Source organism: Oryza brachyantha, chromosome 6 (genome assembly GCF_000231095.2).
Source record: "Oryza brachyantha chromosome 6, ObraRS2, whole genome shotgun sequence".
In the NCBI taxonomy this organism is placed as follows: Eukaryota; Viridiplantae; Streptophyta; class Magnoliopsida; order Poales; family Poaceae; genus Oryza; species Oryza brachyantha.
The window spans coordinates 19393920-19411305 of NC_023168.2; the positions used below are offsets into that span (position 1 = coordinate 19393920).

The window sequence follows — 17386 nt, forward strand, 5'->3', positions numbered from 1 at the left end:
TTCTAAACACCGTCTATATCTCGCTTGCGTACGGATGCTACGTACGTTCATGTGCATGGAATTCAAACTGTCATTGCTAAGGCGACAAGTGTACATGCAATACTTGTCGACCATTTTGGCAACAATTCAGTGGCGAAGACTCTCACGGCAAGCTTTGTCCATCAACGTCGATCCATGTATAAAGAGCAAAACATATGATATAAAGCTAAGGGGGTGTTTGGTACAAAGGATTAAACTTTAGTTTTTTGTTCTATCAAATATTTAGACACTTATTATAAATAGTAAACGTAGACTATTAATAAAACTCATATATAATCTTGGATTAATTCGCGAGATGAATCTAATGAGCCTAATTAATCCATGATTAGCATATGTGATGCTACAATAAATATGCTCTGATTATGGATTAATTAGGCTTAAAAAATTCGTTTCACGGATTACCACTCATTTATGAAATAAGTTTTTTTACTGGTCTATGTTTAATACTTTAAATTAGTGTCCAAGCATCCGATGTGACATGGGGCTAAAAAGTTTAGCCCCATCTAAACAACCCCTAAGCTTAATCCTTTTCTTTAATTTCCTGGTTGGTGTAGGTATGTGTATTAGATTCTTGGTATGCATATCTAAGTATATATATTTCTATATATAGATAGGTGCATATATATTATGGAGATGAGGTCAAGTAATAAAATACTAGCTCATCATCTTTTTGCAGTTTAAGTACAATTCTCTGCAAAGCATGCCACGGAAAATGATCGAGAGTTTAATTAGTCAAATCAGTATGCTATTTTTCGTCGTAACGGAAACATTTTTGTTTTGCTATGTCAAGTCAAAATTTTAGAATCTTTTAACAAACATGAATATCTTTACAATTAAATGTAGATATCTTAATTAATTAAGACGATGGAAATATAACTTTTGCACTCTGCTTCAATTCTGGGACAATTTAGTGTTGGAGTTGTTGGTCTATGGAAATTGTTTGCGGGGTAAAAAAGTTATATAAGTATTCTTAGCGATCTAAAAGTCAAAGTTAGAAAATAAAATTCGGTTGAAAAAACCACAAAGTAAACTCTAAATTTAAGATTGAAAATTCAAAATTTGGTTTATAAGTATAAGCATAAGCAAAAAGATGGGGTGTATAAAACTACCAAATTACGAACATAGTTTTCAGAAAAAGAAAATACTTTTAGATAATGAACAAAAAAATATGCATAGAAATAATGTTTACAGATTAATAAAATATCCCAGAGCTGCTGGCCAAAAGATCACATCAGCTGGTTTCAAACTTCAGTGCAAGAATTAATTTGTTTTTCATCGTCGTCTGCATGCATGCTTGGACCACCTTATTAAATTGATCCGGTGAGTACGTTTTGCAATGTTCTTATCATTCCCTGCACGGTGCACATTTGACAAAGGATATTTTTAGCACAAGTTGTATTCAAATTGATGGCATAAGTTATTTTGGCTTCAATAATTATCACTATATTCACGAGTTTCTGTGTAATATAATCGTTTGTATGATTTAAATCTTGTACCATAATGTATGCATTTTTTTTGACATTATTAGTGTTACTGCTTTTACCACCAATGAATTCTTATTGTATCCCCTCCTAATCTCTTACCTCTTCTCATTCCTCATTTATTTTGGGATATTGTAGTATTTTCTTCTTAACTCCGGTATATGAAAAACAACATAGAAATACCTATATTTTTATAGACCTAAATACACCAAACAACCTTGACACGTATCTTCTCTCTTTATGTAATTTGATTATGTTTATGAAAATATTTAATTCTGAAATATTTTCATTGAGATAACAAACTGTAGATATTAAATTGATGGTTTTAGATCATAGGCCAGGCGGCCCTGCTTTCTTTACAAAATAAATAAATAAAAGTTAATACAGCCATATCTACACTCCTTGAAAAAAAGATAGAGATGGCAGCAGCAAATCTGCAACCAACCTATTACCATTGTATTTTTTTTTTGCAAAATAAGCCCTTGACCTTCTTAAAATTAAGGAATAGTTAAATCTAAATGCATGGCCACATTGCAAGAAAAATCTATTTTTATATATGTATTTCACGAAATATTATATATAATTTCTTTAATTTGTCCGTAGCAAACCGAAGCATTCAGCTAGTATATATAATTAATACACAAAACTTCACTCCTTGTCATCTTGCTGACATATCTATGTATGAGTGGGTTTGATCTTGAAATTTGCCATATATATTGTATGAGTTTTTGATGCTTAAAAAGTTATTTGGAGGTTTATATTTTCTAGTGTAAAAACTTGGTACCTGCATGTATGTACTAAGCTAGATATCAAAATTTTACACTAAAACTTTGATACATCTATGTATTTTCCTAATTACCATAAAATTTCTCATATTGCATACGTATACTACATATGCCTACATTTTTTATTATTCTTCTTACTCAATTTTTTGGCAAGTTCTACGCAATTTCCAGGTTGTGGGTAATTAAAAGAGATGGAATTAATATTAGATATATTCCACATTTCAGAAAAAAAATGTTGAAATGACAATTTCAAGATTTTGATGTGTAGAAAACTTCCGTTCGTTAATACGCATGGTACGGGCGATGAAAATTAATTTCTAGATGAAACTTAACTTTATTTCTGGACGAAATCCATGAAACTTAATTAATTAATTATCCCAATACGCGTGTGTTTCTTCTGGAGTGAAATTGTCCAAGCTTCTAGCCATATGAAATTAATGGCAAAGGGCGAGAATTCAAAAGACCGTGTCCATGTCCCAATCCATGACCTAGTTTAAAGTGTACATGTACTAGTGAGGATGCATCCATGAAATTGGATTTGATTGGTTGGGATAGGATGCTGATAGAGATATGATGCATCTTCTTTTTTTTTCTCACCTTTTCATTTCCCTTTTGCATATCCCTGGGCAAGAATGTGGCCGGTCCAAAGTCTACAATTCATTTCCCAGACGTACCGAATGCTTGGCCTTGCTTTGTCCTTTCGTTTTCCCGGCCGTGATGTCACTGTTTGTAATCTTGATAGGTAATTGCAAACTACTACCTTGACTTGGAGAGCATTTTATCACGCAAGGTACCAATGCCAACCACATAATTCTCTTCTTCTGTACGTACCCTGATCAGCCGGCGATATATATATATATATATATATATATATATATATATATATATATATATATATATATATATATATATATATATATATATATATATATGTATCCAAGAGGAGAAATTTTAGCATCTCTTTTGAATATTTCAAATTAAATGATGCATGCATGCAATGTGATTTTGTTGCCAAAGTCATATATATCAAGCTAAGGTATACTAGGAACTTAAATTCTCTGGTTATGTTATTATATATCGATCAACCATGCCTATTAATAGCAGCCAAGAAAATTCTTTGTCTAGCTATATTGAAACTTTTCCATGTCCCCCTTTATCCAATTTCCAATACAAGGAACGCATATATACTATATGAAGCTATCAATTTGAACTCGATGACTAGCTATCAAGTTAGTAGGAATCGAATTTCTAAGGAATATATATAAAATATGCCCAAATTGACCTATAAGTTCATGCTTTCACATATGCTTTTGATTCCATGCTGCCGGTAGCTATATATACCTGTCGGACATGTAAGTACGTATAATTAAGAGATGTAGCAAAGGTCATGACCTTAAATATTTAATATATTCCTTTCCCATTTTATTGCGAAAATCCAGGGCAAAGAGAGAGTTGAATTGACCTGAAATGTTTAACTTTTGCATTAAGTCTACCCTGTCTGAATTCAATCCATACGTATACGATTATCCCGTACATATATATCAAGTTGAAAACGTACATAGACACAACTACAAATATATAATACTACTAGTATATCTTGAATAATATAATTTTGTCAAACATACGCTGGCCAGATAGACAAGATGGCTAATTAATGTTTCCGTTGAACAATGGAAATAATTGAAGGAAAGATCAATATCGATCATTTTAAATTTCAGTTTGTCAAAGAGGAGAACTATTCACACACTTGCAGTTACTGTATGTAGACCCAGACAAATCAATCAATGAAGAGTACAAGTCGATCCGGTCCGAATGGGAATTGAAATGCAAGCACTACTCGAACTCTTACTTCGCTGTCTCAGTGAACAGGGACAGCGGCCCAAACTTTTCACAATCCGGGGCAAGAGCAGTACAATAGCAGGTTATAAGCCAGTTGTAAATATATTTTAATGAGATAAGAGAGAAGAGAGAAGAGCAGTGGGCTACAGATTTGTAGCCAGAAGCAGCACGGACTCCAAGACGCAGTGTGTATGACAGGTAGGACATGGCAGTATATATTTTGTAGATAACTATTATATGAATTGATTATTAGATTGAATATAGATAAATTAGAGCCAGTAGTTGGCTGTAATATTGAACTTGCTCTAATTAAGTGGCTCTCGATCTCTACCTTCTTTTTCTTTTCTGTTTTTCTTATCTTGTGTTCAGTAAAGCATACATATGCAGCAAAATGAGCATGTTTGACTGGACTAGGTCAGAAAATTCAGCCTTCTCGCTCTCTGATCTCTCTCCACACATTCGATATGGTACGTTTCTGCACGGTAGGCAACAGATTAAATATATATATACTTCTTGGAGTTCTTCTTCTTCAGATATCATCGTCATCTCTTTGTCTTTCTCCCTCCCTGCAGATATATATAGGGACTCTCCTTGTAGCACCATCAGCTAGCTAGCTTGAGAGGTAGTAACCGTGTAATTTATCAGAAGCTAGATCAGATAATTTTGAGAAGGGTAGGCGATCGATCAGGTGATCAGAATCAGGCGAGCTAGAGATCGAGCTAGAGCTAGCTTCGATTGTGCAGCTAGCTAGCCATGGGAGGGTTTGAGAGGAGAGGAGTCCGGCAGTACAACCGGTCCGACGTGCCGCGGATGCGGTGGACGGAGGAGCTGCACCGGCGCTTCGTCGAGGCCGTCGAGTGCCTCGGCGGCCAAGACGGTGAGTTTATTTGTTGTTTCTGCAACATGATCACCATACGCATATATGCATGCATGGTCTCCAATTCGATGAGCAGATCATCCAAGCTGCTGATTGATTAATTCGTCTCTTGCTGGCTTGCATGGCCATGGATATATATGAGCCCATGGAGTTTGTTTTGATCAAATTAATTATTGGGATTTTGCTAGGTATAGATCATCGAGCTGACTGTTTTATCAAGGGAATTGATCAAACGAAGTGCTTTTCTTGGATTACTTTTTGTTTCTTTTTTGTTTAGAGAGTTTGATCTCCTTGATGATTAGTTCGATCGTGTCGGTTAGGCAGGAGTAGGTATAGCAGAAAGAAAAATAAGAACGCGTGATAAATACTACGAAATTAATTATTATTTTTCCCATTCTCTTTTGGATTTTCCATGGATAATATTTAAGGCTGAAGCATACAATTTAATAAGAGTCAATTAGTTAGATGAAATATCATTATTTCATTAGCAACTTATCAATATCGGGGACACTTTCATCCTGGCCGACTTGCTACATATCGATCTCTTTCCCTAAAATTGAATGTCATGTCTATTCTTCTTGACAATTTTTTATTTTTAATTTCCTAATTTGATCTTATTTTACTCTCTTTCTACCCTGATCGTGCATGTGCCTTGAGTACTATAACAGCCACTTTCAGATGTACTCAGCCTAAAGTACTGAGTTACTATCTCATTTTGCAAATGGTTCCAATATTTCAAGTACTTTCATTTAACATTATTGTAAATGTGCGATATAGCAGCAAAGTCCATTATACTCATCCATCCCAAAATATAAGCATTTCTAAGAATGAGCATAGATAAATATATATATTTCTGTCTAGAAATGCTAATATTTTGAAACGGATGCAATAAAAGTTTAACTTATGGTCGATCCATATTGGACCATGGAATAACAATACATCATAGTTGATGGTATTTATTTGTACGTAGATCATTCTTCAGAGTTTCTGATAATTTATCTCTTCTCGTTTTTTGTCTGACAGAAGCAACACCGAAGCGAATTCTTCAGTTGATGGGCGTGAAGGGAGTTAGCATATCTCATATCAAGAGCCATCTTCAGGTATATATATATGTTTTTGTTTACCTAAGAACGAAGGCTAGGACTTTTCCTGTTCCATATATATGCCATGCAACAAGTGATTAATAACACGCATGTATATATATGCATCGATCTTGCCATATCTATATGCTTCTTCAGAATTGTATGCTAAATATTAGCTAGAGATTTTGATCCATGGCTGATCTTTTTTTTCCCCCTTAATGGTCAGATGTACAGATCAGGCTCTAGCAACAGCAATCATCCGGTCAGCCTCCAGAAAATGACATCAGCTACTGTTAGCAACATGAACAAACGTGAGCTTGCGAATCGTGAAGATAACTGCATTTATGCGTCAGAGGATAGAAACGCTGCATCTTCCGACAAGAATACTTACACCATACTCCGCTGCAGCCGCTCATCAATGTGAGTGTGAGAGGCACCAGCTAATTAATCGATTTTCAATGTTCCAAGTACTATCAATTAGTATGTGTGTGCATATGAATATTTCATTCAACAGCATATTGATTTTACACCTACTTGCAGACCGTCTATAGAAGAAATATTCAGAAATTGGGAGCAAAGTAGAGGGCGTCTTCTTCCATGGAACTCCAATGTAATTACAACAGAACAGGTACAGCTTTCCCCAATGAAAATAAGCTAGTAACAGAAATCACACCGCCTCTCAAATATATATCACTTCATTGCATGGCTGGAAATTTGTCTGAATTTTTAGCTAGTACGTCTTCATGCATGTATATCCTGCTAATGTATATGGACACGATGGAGATAAAAAAACTATACATGGACAAATTCAGACGTATTATACTTAAAGAATCCATCTTACATAAATGTAGTGTTCCCTAGAAGCATATATATATTGTTTTGGAAACATGCATTAGGTGGAAGGCTGCCAAACTAGCAAACCATACTGCCGTGTATTGACTGTTTGTACCAAACATCTGCATGGTCCAAACCATGAGCTATCTAGGCTATCTCTGAAATGCATACTTACAAAAGCTGCAATCCATGCATACACTAAAAATATCAAGAGAGATTGACAAATGTGCTGTTGAATGTATCTTTGCAGCTGGCAGCTAGGGCAAGCCGTCAGACCACTGACAGTAAGCCTCTGAAGCAGACAGGCTGCGACCTGACGCTGTCCATCGCCCTGTGCGAGGACGCCGCCGGCAGCGACGCCGACGGCTCGAGCACCATCAGCGAGGAGGCCGCCGCGCCGTCGAGGGACGAAGCTTTCGTCTCTTCGGCCGATGACCACTTCGCCTCAGCTGCTGCTGTTGCAAGGAAGGAGAGCGATATGCGAACTACTGATCTGAACCTGGACCTGACCATTTCATCTTCTTGGCTCTCCTGATGATGATTACGATCGATCATTTAGCTGATACAGTATATTTTGTGCATATGTAGTGGTTATATATGTACAAAAATAAGGCAGAGAGAGCTAGCGTCAGGCTAGCTAGTATTGCAGGTTACCTGATGATGATCTTAGAGTGTAGTAGTATTTTGGAGAAGATTTCTTTAGGATTAGTTTATATCATCAGATCAGACACAGCATTTTAGTTTTTTTTTTCAGTAGCGCATGCATGCACGCGTCTATTTTTATAGTTTTCTTTCTGCTATTATTCGTTCGATGAGAGATGAGGACTTCAGACGAAGACGGGTGAGAAAATTTGACAGTTTTTGCTTCTTTTGGGTAGACTTCTCTGCTGAATTTCTCACCTTTCATCATCTGGGCAGTCCTGTATAGTTCTGATCGAATACTGTGATCTACGACTGATTAAGAATTAATGGCGTGCATGCATGTGCTATATTTGCTAGCCATTTTACTCTGGCTGTCAGAGGGTGTAAACAATCATGGATTTCTTACTAGCTAGCTGTGTATTTCTTTTTGTTATTCACACACTTTTTCCCCTATAGAACATATTCTTAATTGTGTCGTTGTTCTCCATCATTATTTATTACCCTATTTATTATGCATCCAGCACTTCCAAAACTTAATCATATGTGTTAAAGCGACATTTTGGTGCAAAATTATACATGAAGTACAACCATTATCACCTTTTATGAGAGAAAAGTTGACTTTTAGCCTGGCCTAATTTTCATCTCTTAACTCGATCAAAACCGTTCATCTTTCCTCCCTAAGCTGAAAACAAGTGCGGTTTTATTGCCGATCATAATATGACAAAAATAAAGTGTATACAGTGTTTTGTTGTGTTTAGCCTCTCATCTAGAATATGCAGGTACAGAACGCGTATAGACCTTTCTATAGATTAATTGGGACCTTTTTTTTTTTTGGAGTAACAACCTTTTGTCCTTTTAGCTAGATTGATATGTAGAACAACACTATATTTTCAAGGATGTATACATGGACCTAATTACACATGTATAGTCGATTAATCTCATTGGAAATTCTGATAAGATGTCTTCTAGAGATGGTTGGCGAAACGGTCTTTGGGGTCACCTTGGCATATGGTTTGAGGCGATAGATGCGTTGGCTCGAGAGATTTGAGTTGAAAGTTTTGAATTCAGGAAACTCTAGAGAACTGGACGGCCGGGAGTCCACTTACGCGTGCCGTCTCCTCGCTCACCGGCGCCATGCGCTGCTCGTCGGCGGCCTTTCCTCCACGCTATTTTCCGCTGCTCGCCGGCGTTGTCTCTCCTCCGCGGCTGCCTCTCCATGCCGGCACTGCTCCTCCATGCTGTTCCCTGACGTCGCTCCTCCGTGCTGCCCCATGCACCGGCGCCAATCCTGGCCTGCCTGTGTTCTCCGTGCTACATAGAGACAACGATTTTTTCAACCATACCATTATGTTTATAACATGTGTCGTTCGCACGTACTCGGACTTTTTGAATTATTGTTAGAAAGTTTACTCAAATAGTTTAAAATCTGAGCTGTAAGTTTTAAATATGAGTTGGGGTTTTTTAGCCCCACCTTTTCGCTTCTATTTATACTTATAAGTCAAAATTTAAATTTTAAACTTAAATTTGGAGTTTCCACTCGGCCTGGCTGGGAGTCATTTTTTGCATGCGCAGGGCCTGGCTGAGCAGAAGATGCAGGCAACCAAACAACGCCCATTTGCATTTGTGGATACGGGCCAGGTTTGATACATGCAACCATATAGCCCATACGGAAGTCTGGTTGGCCTGTATGGAGCGCCAGGCTAATTTGCAGGTTCCTGATCAGAGTGCAGTGATATTTTGGAGATTTCTCTTTGTGTCATCAGCCATATATTTTAGGCTTTAAGCAACGCATGCACGCATTTATTTTGTATAGTTTTCTTTCTACACGTGTTGGTGAGCATGTTTAAAGGTAGAGGAGGGCTTGATTTTTCTCTGATTTACATCATAAATCAGAACTCGTCTTACATGTACAAAGACGAAATTAAGTATGATTTCTTAATCACTACAACATGATTTTTTTATTATCTAATTTTCTTTTTATCCATCCTATACAATAAAAATTTCTTTAATAAATACTCACAGTCAATTTTGAGCCATCATCCATGGTTTTTTTTCTCCTCTTTTTTTTCCGTATAATCATATTTGGTTGCATGATGATGAAGAGAGTCAGCTAATAAATACTCTTTCTTCGGGGTGAGACATGCATCTACGTTGGGTTTTGATTATTACAATATATATATATATATGAAGCATTTATCCTACTACCACAGGTGTAGCTATTTCCTTCACGTCTAGGGTGCAGAACATCTCTATACATATTTCTTGTCTCTTCTAACAGAAAGTCATATAGTTGTATCATTCACATGATATTTAATAGTATCTATACTTTCTGTTGGATGGGAGCAGAAACAATTATGAAAATGTTTTTCGTCATGAACATATAGAGAGTAGCTACACCTGGTAGTAGGATTTAATTTTCATATATATATCAATTTTCTACTCCATATATATATAAATATGTAATTTATATGAAAAATTAGTAAGCAAGACACACATATTATGAAAATATATTCAATTATATATTTAATAAAACTAATTTAGTGTTGTATATGTTACTATATTTTGCTATAAATACGATCAAACTTAGAGTAGTTTGAATTTGACTAAAGTCAAAACGATTTATAACCTGAAGCGAGTGGAGTAGAATACTATTTTAAATATATTTTTCAACTTTCAGTAATTAGTGATTCATTTATACCCATGAATAATTAAAGTCATTCATCTTTTCCGCCATTTAGCCAAATCAGAAAAAAAAAACAACGGAACACCCAAACAAACGCTGCTGCGAGTACTGTGCAGGGTCGGTCCAAAAGCATACGCACGATCAAACGGCCCAAAAAGCCCACAAGCTATTCGAGCCGTCACAATTTCAGTACAAAAAAAAACAACCAAAAAAAAAAAGAAAGAGAGAAACACCTCGTCGGCGGTTGGGGTTGGGCTGAGCCAACTCGCGGCGGCGGCGGCCGGTCAGCGTCCGCGACCCTTCGCCCCCGTGACGGCGCGGGCCTCCCCGCACCCGAGCTCCCAGAAGCACCCAGCGCCGCGGCTCTCCCGTTCCGTGGTTTGTGTCGTCCCCGCCTCAAATCCCCACGCCCCCGCAGGCCGCAGCCGGGCGTGCGCGCGCTTGCCGCCGGCGGGCGAGAGGGGGGCGCTGCGGAGATGTCGGTCCTCATAGTGACCAGTGTGGGGGACATCGAGGTGGACCTCCACGCCGACCTGTGCCCCCTCACCACCAAGAACTTCCTCAAGCTCTGCAAGTGAGTTTTTTACCCCCCCCCCCTCCCCCGCATCTAGGGCTCTGCTCTGTGTGTGAATTCGCGGGATCATCTGGCTACTAGGGTGACCCGGGTCCTGTGGCTGGTGGGTTAGCCTTCACAAACAAAACCTTTGGGCGGTAAATTTTTGGCATCGCAGAGGGTGCTACTGGGTGTGGATTCGATGTTGTATTCTGGAGCTGCGGAGAGTGTGTGCAGTGCGCTGGCTTAGGAATTGATCATAGTTGAAGCCGCTGCCGGTGGGTCGTGAATTATTGTGAATTCTCCTGTTCCAGTGTTGCTTTCGTTGGGAATGTGTTTACCTTGTTAGTGCAGTGCTGTTACTAGCATCCTGTAGGATGGGAAGATTGGGGGAGGATTTCTCTTTTATTCTTAGGGTTGTTATCTGATAAAAAGTATAAATATGCCGCCTACTTATCTCGCGAAATCTATATAAAAATGCACAATAGTAATGTTATGGCTATGACATAGTGGTTTATGGTTATGGTTGAGTTGATTATAGTGATTGGAGTAATCATTCTCTCTGTTCCTATTATTCGACTTACCAGGATGAAGTATTACAATGGTTGCCTGTTCCACAAGGTGGAGAAGGATTTCCTGGCACAAACTGGGGACCCAACTGGAACAGGAGCTGGAGGCGATTCTGTATACAAGTAAACAATTGGTCAGATGTCTAATACTACCACCGATTGTCAACTACATGCCTGAAAACGGATTCGTATTTTCTGCAGGTTCCTTTATGGTGACCAAGCTCGATTTTTTGATGATGAGATCCGTCCTGAGCTCAGGCATTCAAAAAAAGGAACTATTGCTATGGCAAGTGCTGGTGAAAACTGCAATGCCTCGCAGGTGTGATACCTAATTCCTAGCCTTCCTACCGAACCCAGCTATTTTGATTACCAGTACTTGACAATCCATATTGAGGTACTTAACTCCTTACTGTTGTTTCTAACCTTTTATTTATGTTTATGTGACTTTATTAGTTTTACATCACCTTGCGGGATGACGTGGACTACCTTGATGATAAACACACTGTGAGTTGTACCTTATTAGATTAACCTAGAGATGTTTTCCTTGAATAAACCCACTTATCTACAGCGATTCATATGTATGTCCTTATCAATTATAGGTGTTTGGTATAGTTGCCGAAGGCTTTGACACACTGACAAAGATAAATGAAACATATGTTGATGATAAAGGGAGACCATTTAAGGACATCAGGTAAAATACATTTGAAAAGTACTAAACTGCATAGTTGGAACATGCTTTCCAATGTTTACATACTGTTTACATAGCTGCTGACCTTCTGCAAAATGCTTAATGGACAGGATTAAACATACATATGTTTTGGATGACCCTTTTGATGATCCTCCTCAGCTCAGTGAACTCATTCCTGAGAATTCTCCTGTAGGGAAACCACAGGATGAGGTAATGTGATTTCTGCCATTGTGCTCATGTTGGGAAGGCAATAAATCAAAAGTGACTAATGACAACAACAGGCTGTCTCACTTTTGTTTAATTCATTTTGCTTTCCACATTCTTGAAATTTTTTATAACTATTTTTTTGTGCACATACCTGTTTAAAATTATGTTATGAATTTCAGTTGGCAGCTATTGGGTGTCGATGTAATTTATTTTCCTTGTTCTGTATGTACGAATTGTACTAAACTAGCTAAATGGGCATGTTCCAAATGTATAGTAGCACAAGGTAGTTTTGTCGTAAATGCTATCACTGTCCTGTTAACATAATAACATATTGAGTCATGATATTTTCTTTTTCACTGCCAATGTACAGATTGCAGAAGAACGTTTAGAGGATAGCTGGGTTCCTCTGGATGATACAGTGGCTCCTGAAGAACTTGAGGAGATGATCCGCTCCAAAGAAGCACATACAAATGCTGTGATTCTTGAGAGCGTAAGCCCCTAGTGTCAACTGCTAAATCAAAAACAAACAGTTCACACATTAATATTCATTGTGTTATGACTGATAAAAAACCTTTGTCTTAATTCAGGTAGGAGATATTCCAGATGCTGAAATCAAACCACCAGACAATGTTTTATTTGTTTGTAAACTCAACCCAGTAACACAAGTTAGTATCGACTTGTGATTGATTGTGCTTTGTTCTCTACTTCCGCTGACCCTTTTTGTTATCCATCATGCTCTGCTGGCATTATGTAGAGATTCAGAAGCCTTATGTCAGACATTTTTTTTAATGATTATATCTCATATTTTTTTGGAAATCATAAATACCGAAATTATAGCCATTAGCTTAAAAATATTATTTGCCAACTAAAGGGCTAATGTTCATCCTTTTGTAGGATGAAGATTTATACACAATTTTTTCTCGTTTTGGAACTGTGACATCGTAAGTGCCTTTTTCCTAAGCTCGATATTTTTCCTATCTTCCTGTTTCATCTTGTGTTAAATTTTTACTTATTCCTTGCAGAGCTGAAATAATCCGTGATTACAAGACCGGTGATAGTTTATGCTATGCTTTTATTGGTAAGTTTTATTCACCACTGGTGTACATTGGCAAACTGTTATCAAGCATTGGATTGTTAGCTAGAGTTTTGCTAGTCCAGTTTGTTCATTGAACACTTGCATGACCTTGATTAATAGCTTTCCCATGTATTCATCCTCCAATTCTTCACTCGTGTTGGACACCATGCTTATCCTCTTGGACCCGTTATCCTAGTAAGGGACAATTGAGTGATCTAATATGCAACAAGGTGCTGGTTTTTTTGTGAAAGTCAAGTTCCAAATGCCAGTGGTCGTGGATACACTTTAGCTGAAGAATGTAAGCACACCTTTTAATTTGTTAATAGACTAGCATATGGACCAAATGTATGTAGTGGCAAAGAACACTAATGCTGTTTACATGCTGAGTGGCTCCATTGTACATTCTGAGGTATTAAACCATAGAAGTTTCTCGATAGCTCAATTGCTCTTTCAGGGTTACAATGTCAGTATGACATTTTTGGTGCAGACTGCAGTAGCCAGTAGATGGCCTAGAGAGAATTCCTTGTTCCACCTATATTAATTGGCAAGATCTGAATGTCGTTATAAAATGCTTAAAATTATCTTGATCTTTTTGTAGAATTCGAGACAAAGGAGGCTTGTGAACGTGCATTCTTCAAGGTTAGTTGCCTAAAGTCCTGTTCCCTGTGGCAGATAGAACATGCTCTCACAATTTTACTTTATTTTTCCTTTCGCTACTTAGCATTTCTTTGCTAGCATATTTTTATTGGTCATTTTTGCTTTAGTGAATGCTACCTGAATGTTTGTGCATTTTGACAATTTAGTATTTCCTATGTAATTATTTTACCAGTGTTCTCATGAGAACATTGCTTACTCAATGATGTGCTTGTAGATGGATAATTGTTTGATTGACGATCGAAGAATACATGTTGACTTTAGTCAAAGCGTTTCAAAACTGTGGGGTCAGTTCAGACAGAGCAAAAGAAATGCAAATAAAGGTAAGCTTACAAGTCATGTATTCTTCTTTCTATGGTGTCAGCATATCATTGCAATTTTCAGCAATGCAGCTTCTCTTTTATTTAAGCTAACTGCATGGCAACTTTCTTTTATTGCAAGGAAAAGCAGTAGGGGAGGTTCTCTACTGCTATCCTTTCCTATAATTAAACAACCAAAACAAATCTACCTCTCATCAAAATTCTTTTCTCTAGACTTACTATGGTGGCACTCCAAGATGCATATGTTCCTTTTGAACCATAATCGTAGCATCCTGTATTAAAAATAGAAAATTCTTGAATCTTATAAGGAATTTAGCATTTTGTACCATGATCAACATGCCTAGAGAAGAGTACTGGTCATTATTCAGCACTATTAAATAGTGTCAAGTAAAAGGATTGCAACAATGTTCCCAATCGACACAAATAAGGAAGTAGACATCAATTTTAGCATCTTTCTAGTATCTTACCTTAAATCTCTGGCTTGAACATGCATTTGCTCTTTGGAGTTCATCTGTAAATAGGACAAGTGTGGTCTCAATACTGTGTCTAAGTAAATCGCTGAAGTCTGAACTCTGAAGAGCCCCAAACAAAATCTAATTGTTATGAGCCATAGTTTTTCCAGTTTTTGGCTTAACAATTTGCTGTATGCAGTTCAGATTGGCAAATAGTAAACTGAATAGCTTCATCATTTGCTTGGCATTCTGAAACTCAGATTGTTATTTTCTTTTTGTATGTAATATTTGCTCAATTTAAGATAGCACTGTACTGAACTTAACCATGGCTCCATGAGTGCGCCTAGAATCAAACTGAAGGACCATGCTTTATTCCTTACAATACGAGCTGAACAGTGGACCTGAATGGTTATTGCTGCTCGAAGAGCATTTCTCTACTGGAGTAACTTGTACAACTACTGAGTTGAATTGAGTTCTCACGACATCTCTGCCAGAGAATATTAGACCATGGAATCCCTACTTTTCTGTTGAAAAAGTTATGATTTATGAAATAATTTTCACAAGCAACACATCATCTTATCTCTAGGTTGGCCACTTGAAAGCCCATTGATCTCTAGGTACTAGGACTCTAGGAGCTAGGAAGGTGTACACAGTATTCCCATTTCATTGTGGAGTTCAACATTCTCGGCTACGATACTCAAAACTCTATCAAGTATAATTAGTTGTGACTTGTGAGACATTTCCTTTTTATAGTAGAATTTTTCCTGAATATTTGATTGCTTCTGATGTCCATTTTAAATTGCTAGTAGCATGTCTTCTTTAATTTCTTATCCAAATGAAAACTATATTATACAATTATCTGTTTGCAGATGGGTGTTTCAAGTGCGGTGCACCTGATCACATGGCCAAAGACTGTGACCAGGGAACTGAGCAGAAAAACAAAGGCCCGAATTATGTCCTGAAAGATGAAAACACTCAACGTGGTGGGAATAACCGTCGAAGGTCATTTTCCATCCTCCTGTCACTCATATTTTTTGATCATTTCATTCTCTGACAATTTGTTCTTATCTTGCAGCTATGATCTCATCTTTGATGGAGATGATGAAAATTATACAGATCAGCAAGATCCTGGAAGTGCTGACCGACAAAAAATCCAAAGAACAGATGACTGGAGATCAGGTCTGCCACCTCGGGATGACCGTGATAGGATTAATCAAGAGAGAACTCGCAGTGATGAGAATGGTAAGGAAGGTGATAGGGACCGAGGGAGTCGGAAGCATGAGGACTACTGCCATCACGGTAAACCTGGTGAACGTAACTCTAGTAGGTACGATGATCGTGACTACAGCAAGCACGAGAGCAGGAACAAATATAGGGATGGCGATGATGATAACAGACGTCAATCAAGAGGCAGCCGATATGGCATGGATAAGTATGATGGTGAACGGCGCTACAGAGAAGACGATGGCCATGGGAGGAGTGACCGGAGCAGCGATCGCCACAAGAGAGACGAAAGTGATGACAGGAAAAGAAGCCCAGATGCTGGTAGGCATAGAAGAGAAGACAGGGTGCACCGTGAGACGAGCAAGCATCGGGAAAGAAGGCACAGAGATGACAGATAGGACCCTTTATCAGCGTCAGTTTTGCCTTGCCTGTTTCTTAGTATGCATTTACTCTGTATCCCTTAATCCAACGCTAGAATCGGTGTGTACACACTACGAGAGCTTCCCACCAGCGACAGATTGTTGTAGCTTGTAGACTTCTTTTTTTCCTAAACATGCTCATGTCTTTTTGGGACTGTTACCATCTGCTTGTTGTCGAACTGTTGCCACAAATGGCAGTTGGTTGTTCTATTTTTACTGGAGGGTGCTTTCTTATTAGAGGAAGCCCACTGCAAATGCTTTAGCAAACATTTGCAAGCCTAGAACACCTTTAGTTTGCTCAGATACGCACTGAAGAGTTGCCTTAGACTTTTTGATGTCTTTTACTAACAGTTTATTGTTTATAACATACTACTCGTTCATACGCTCTATGTCAATATTTTTGTTTTACATTTTCAAAAAGTACGTGAACAGTTTGGAAATTATATTTTTGGTGCATTGATGATTTCCCTTCCTATTCTGATTTTATTAATTTGTATTATATATATACATATCTAAAATGAACATGCATTTATATATATGCTGTCTTAGTATTTTAAACTAGATATTTTAAGTTATTTAATACTTAAAGTATAAAAAGTTTGGTCATATATCTGGCTAAAACGATAAGAATTATGGAACTACAGATAGTACAACTTTTAAACTATGTCTAATCTAGGTAACGCAAGCAGTCTTACTTTATGAAATAAGATAGTATATATAGTATGGATTAATATAATCATGGTAATAAGGAAATAAGATAGTATATATAGTATGGATTAATATAATCATGGTAATAAGGGTTAATATCTATTACAATTTAGAAAGAGCTCGGAACGTAATTAAATATTTACTAGACTAATTAAGCACATCTAATTGGAATGCTGAACGAAGAAAAGGTTTTAAAATATCCATTGATAAAGAAAATGAGCTTTTGCAGCACCTTGTGAGTAAGTGGGTACAGTA

The 17386-nt window shown here is 37.5% G+C and overlaps 2 protein-coding genes across 2 annotated transcripts; both read left to right on the top strand.

The window, feature by feature from the left end:
- The first annotated feature begins 4539 nt into the window (after nucleotides 1-4539).
- Nucleotides 4540-8048, top strand: LOC102708345 (myb family transcription factor MPH1-like). Its single transcript, XM_006656301.3, has 6 exons — nucleotides 4540-4611; nucleotides 4717-5021; nucleotides 6045-6121; nucleotides 6330-6523; nucleotides 6644-6731; nucleotides 7188-8048. The coding sequence occupies exons 2-6, from the start codon at nucleotides 4898-4900 to the stop codon at nucleotides 7470-7472; spliced, it is 768 nt and encodes a 255-aa protein (XP_006656364.1). The 5' UTR covers nucleotides 4540-4611; nucleotides 4717-4897; the 3' UTR covers nucleotides 7473-8048.
- Nucleotides 8049-10453: 2405 nt separating this feature from the next.
- LOC102706392 (peptidyl-prolyl cis-trans isomerase CYP59) lies at nucleotides 10454-16561 on the top strand. The gene is made up of 14 exons (XM_006657175.3): nucleotides 10454-10836; nucleotides 11403-11507; nucleotides 11586-11703; nucleotides 11838-11888; nucleotides 11984-12075; nucleotides 12183-12282; nucleotides 12650-12769; nucleotides 12867-12944; nucleotides 13174-13220; nucleotides 13302-13357; nucleotides 13953-13993; nucleotides 14226-14331; nucleotides 15650-15782; nucleotides 15856-16561. The coding sequence occupies exons 1-14, from the start codon at nucleotides 10739-10741 to the stop codon at nucleotides 16400-16402; spliced, it is 1692 nt and encodes a 563-aa protein (XP_006657238.1). The 5' UTR covers nucleotides 10454-10738; the 3' UTR covers nucleotides 16403-16561.
- Nucleotides 16562-17386: the final 825 nt, after the last annotated feature.

What these genes read in the sequence shown, in the direction of transcription:
- LOC102708345 (XM_006656301.3), top strand. Translation starts at nt 4,898, where the DNA reads ATGGGAGGGTTTGAGAGGAGAGGAGTCCGGCAGTACAACCGGTCCGAC. An exon ending in GTGCCTCGGCGGCCAAGACG is followed by an intron (nt 5,022 to 6,044) that starts GTGAGTTTATTT and finishes TTTGTCTGACAG; the next exon opens with AAGCAACACCGAAGCGAATT. An exon ending in ATATCAAGAGCCATCTTCAG is followed by an intron (nt 6,122 to 6,329) that starts GTATATATATAT and finishes CTTAATGGTCAG; the next exon opens with ATGTACAGATCAGGCTCTAG.
- LOC102706392 (XM_006657175.3), top strand. Translation starts at nt 10,739, where the DNA reads ATGTCGGTCCTCATAGTGACCAGTGTGGGGGACATCGAGGTGGACCTC. An exon ending in TAGGGAAACCACAGGATGAG is followed by an intron (nt 12,283 to 12,649) that starts GTAATGTGATTT and finishes GCCAATGTACAG; the next exon opens with ATTGCAGAAGAACGTTTAGA. An exon ending in CGTTTTGGAACTGTGACATC is followed by an intron (nt 13,221 to 13,301) that starts GTAAGTGCCTTT and finishes TATTCCTTGCAG; the next exon opens with AGCTGAAATAATCCGTGATT.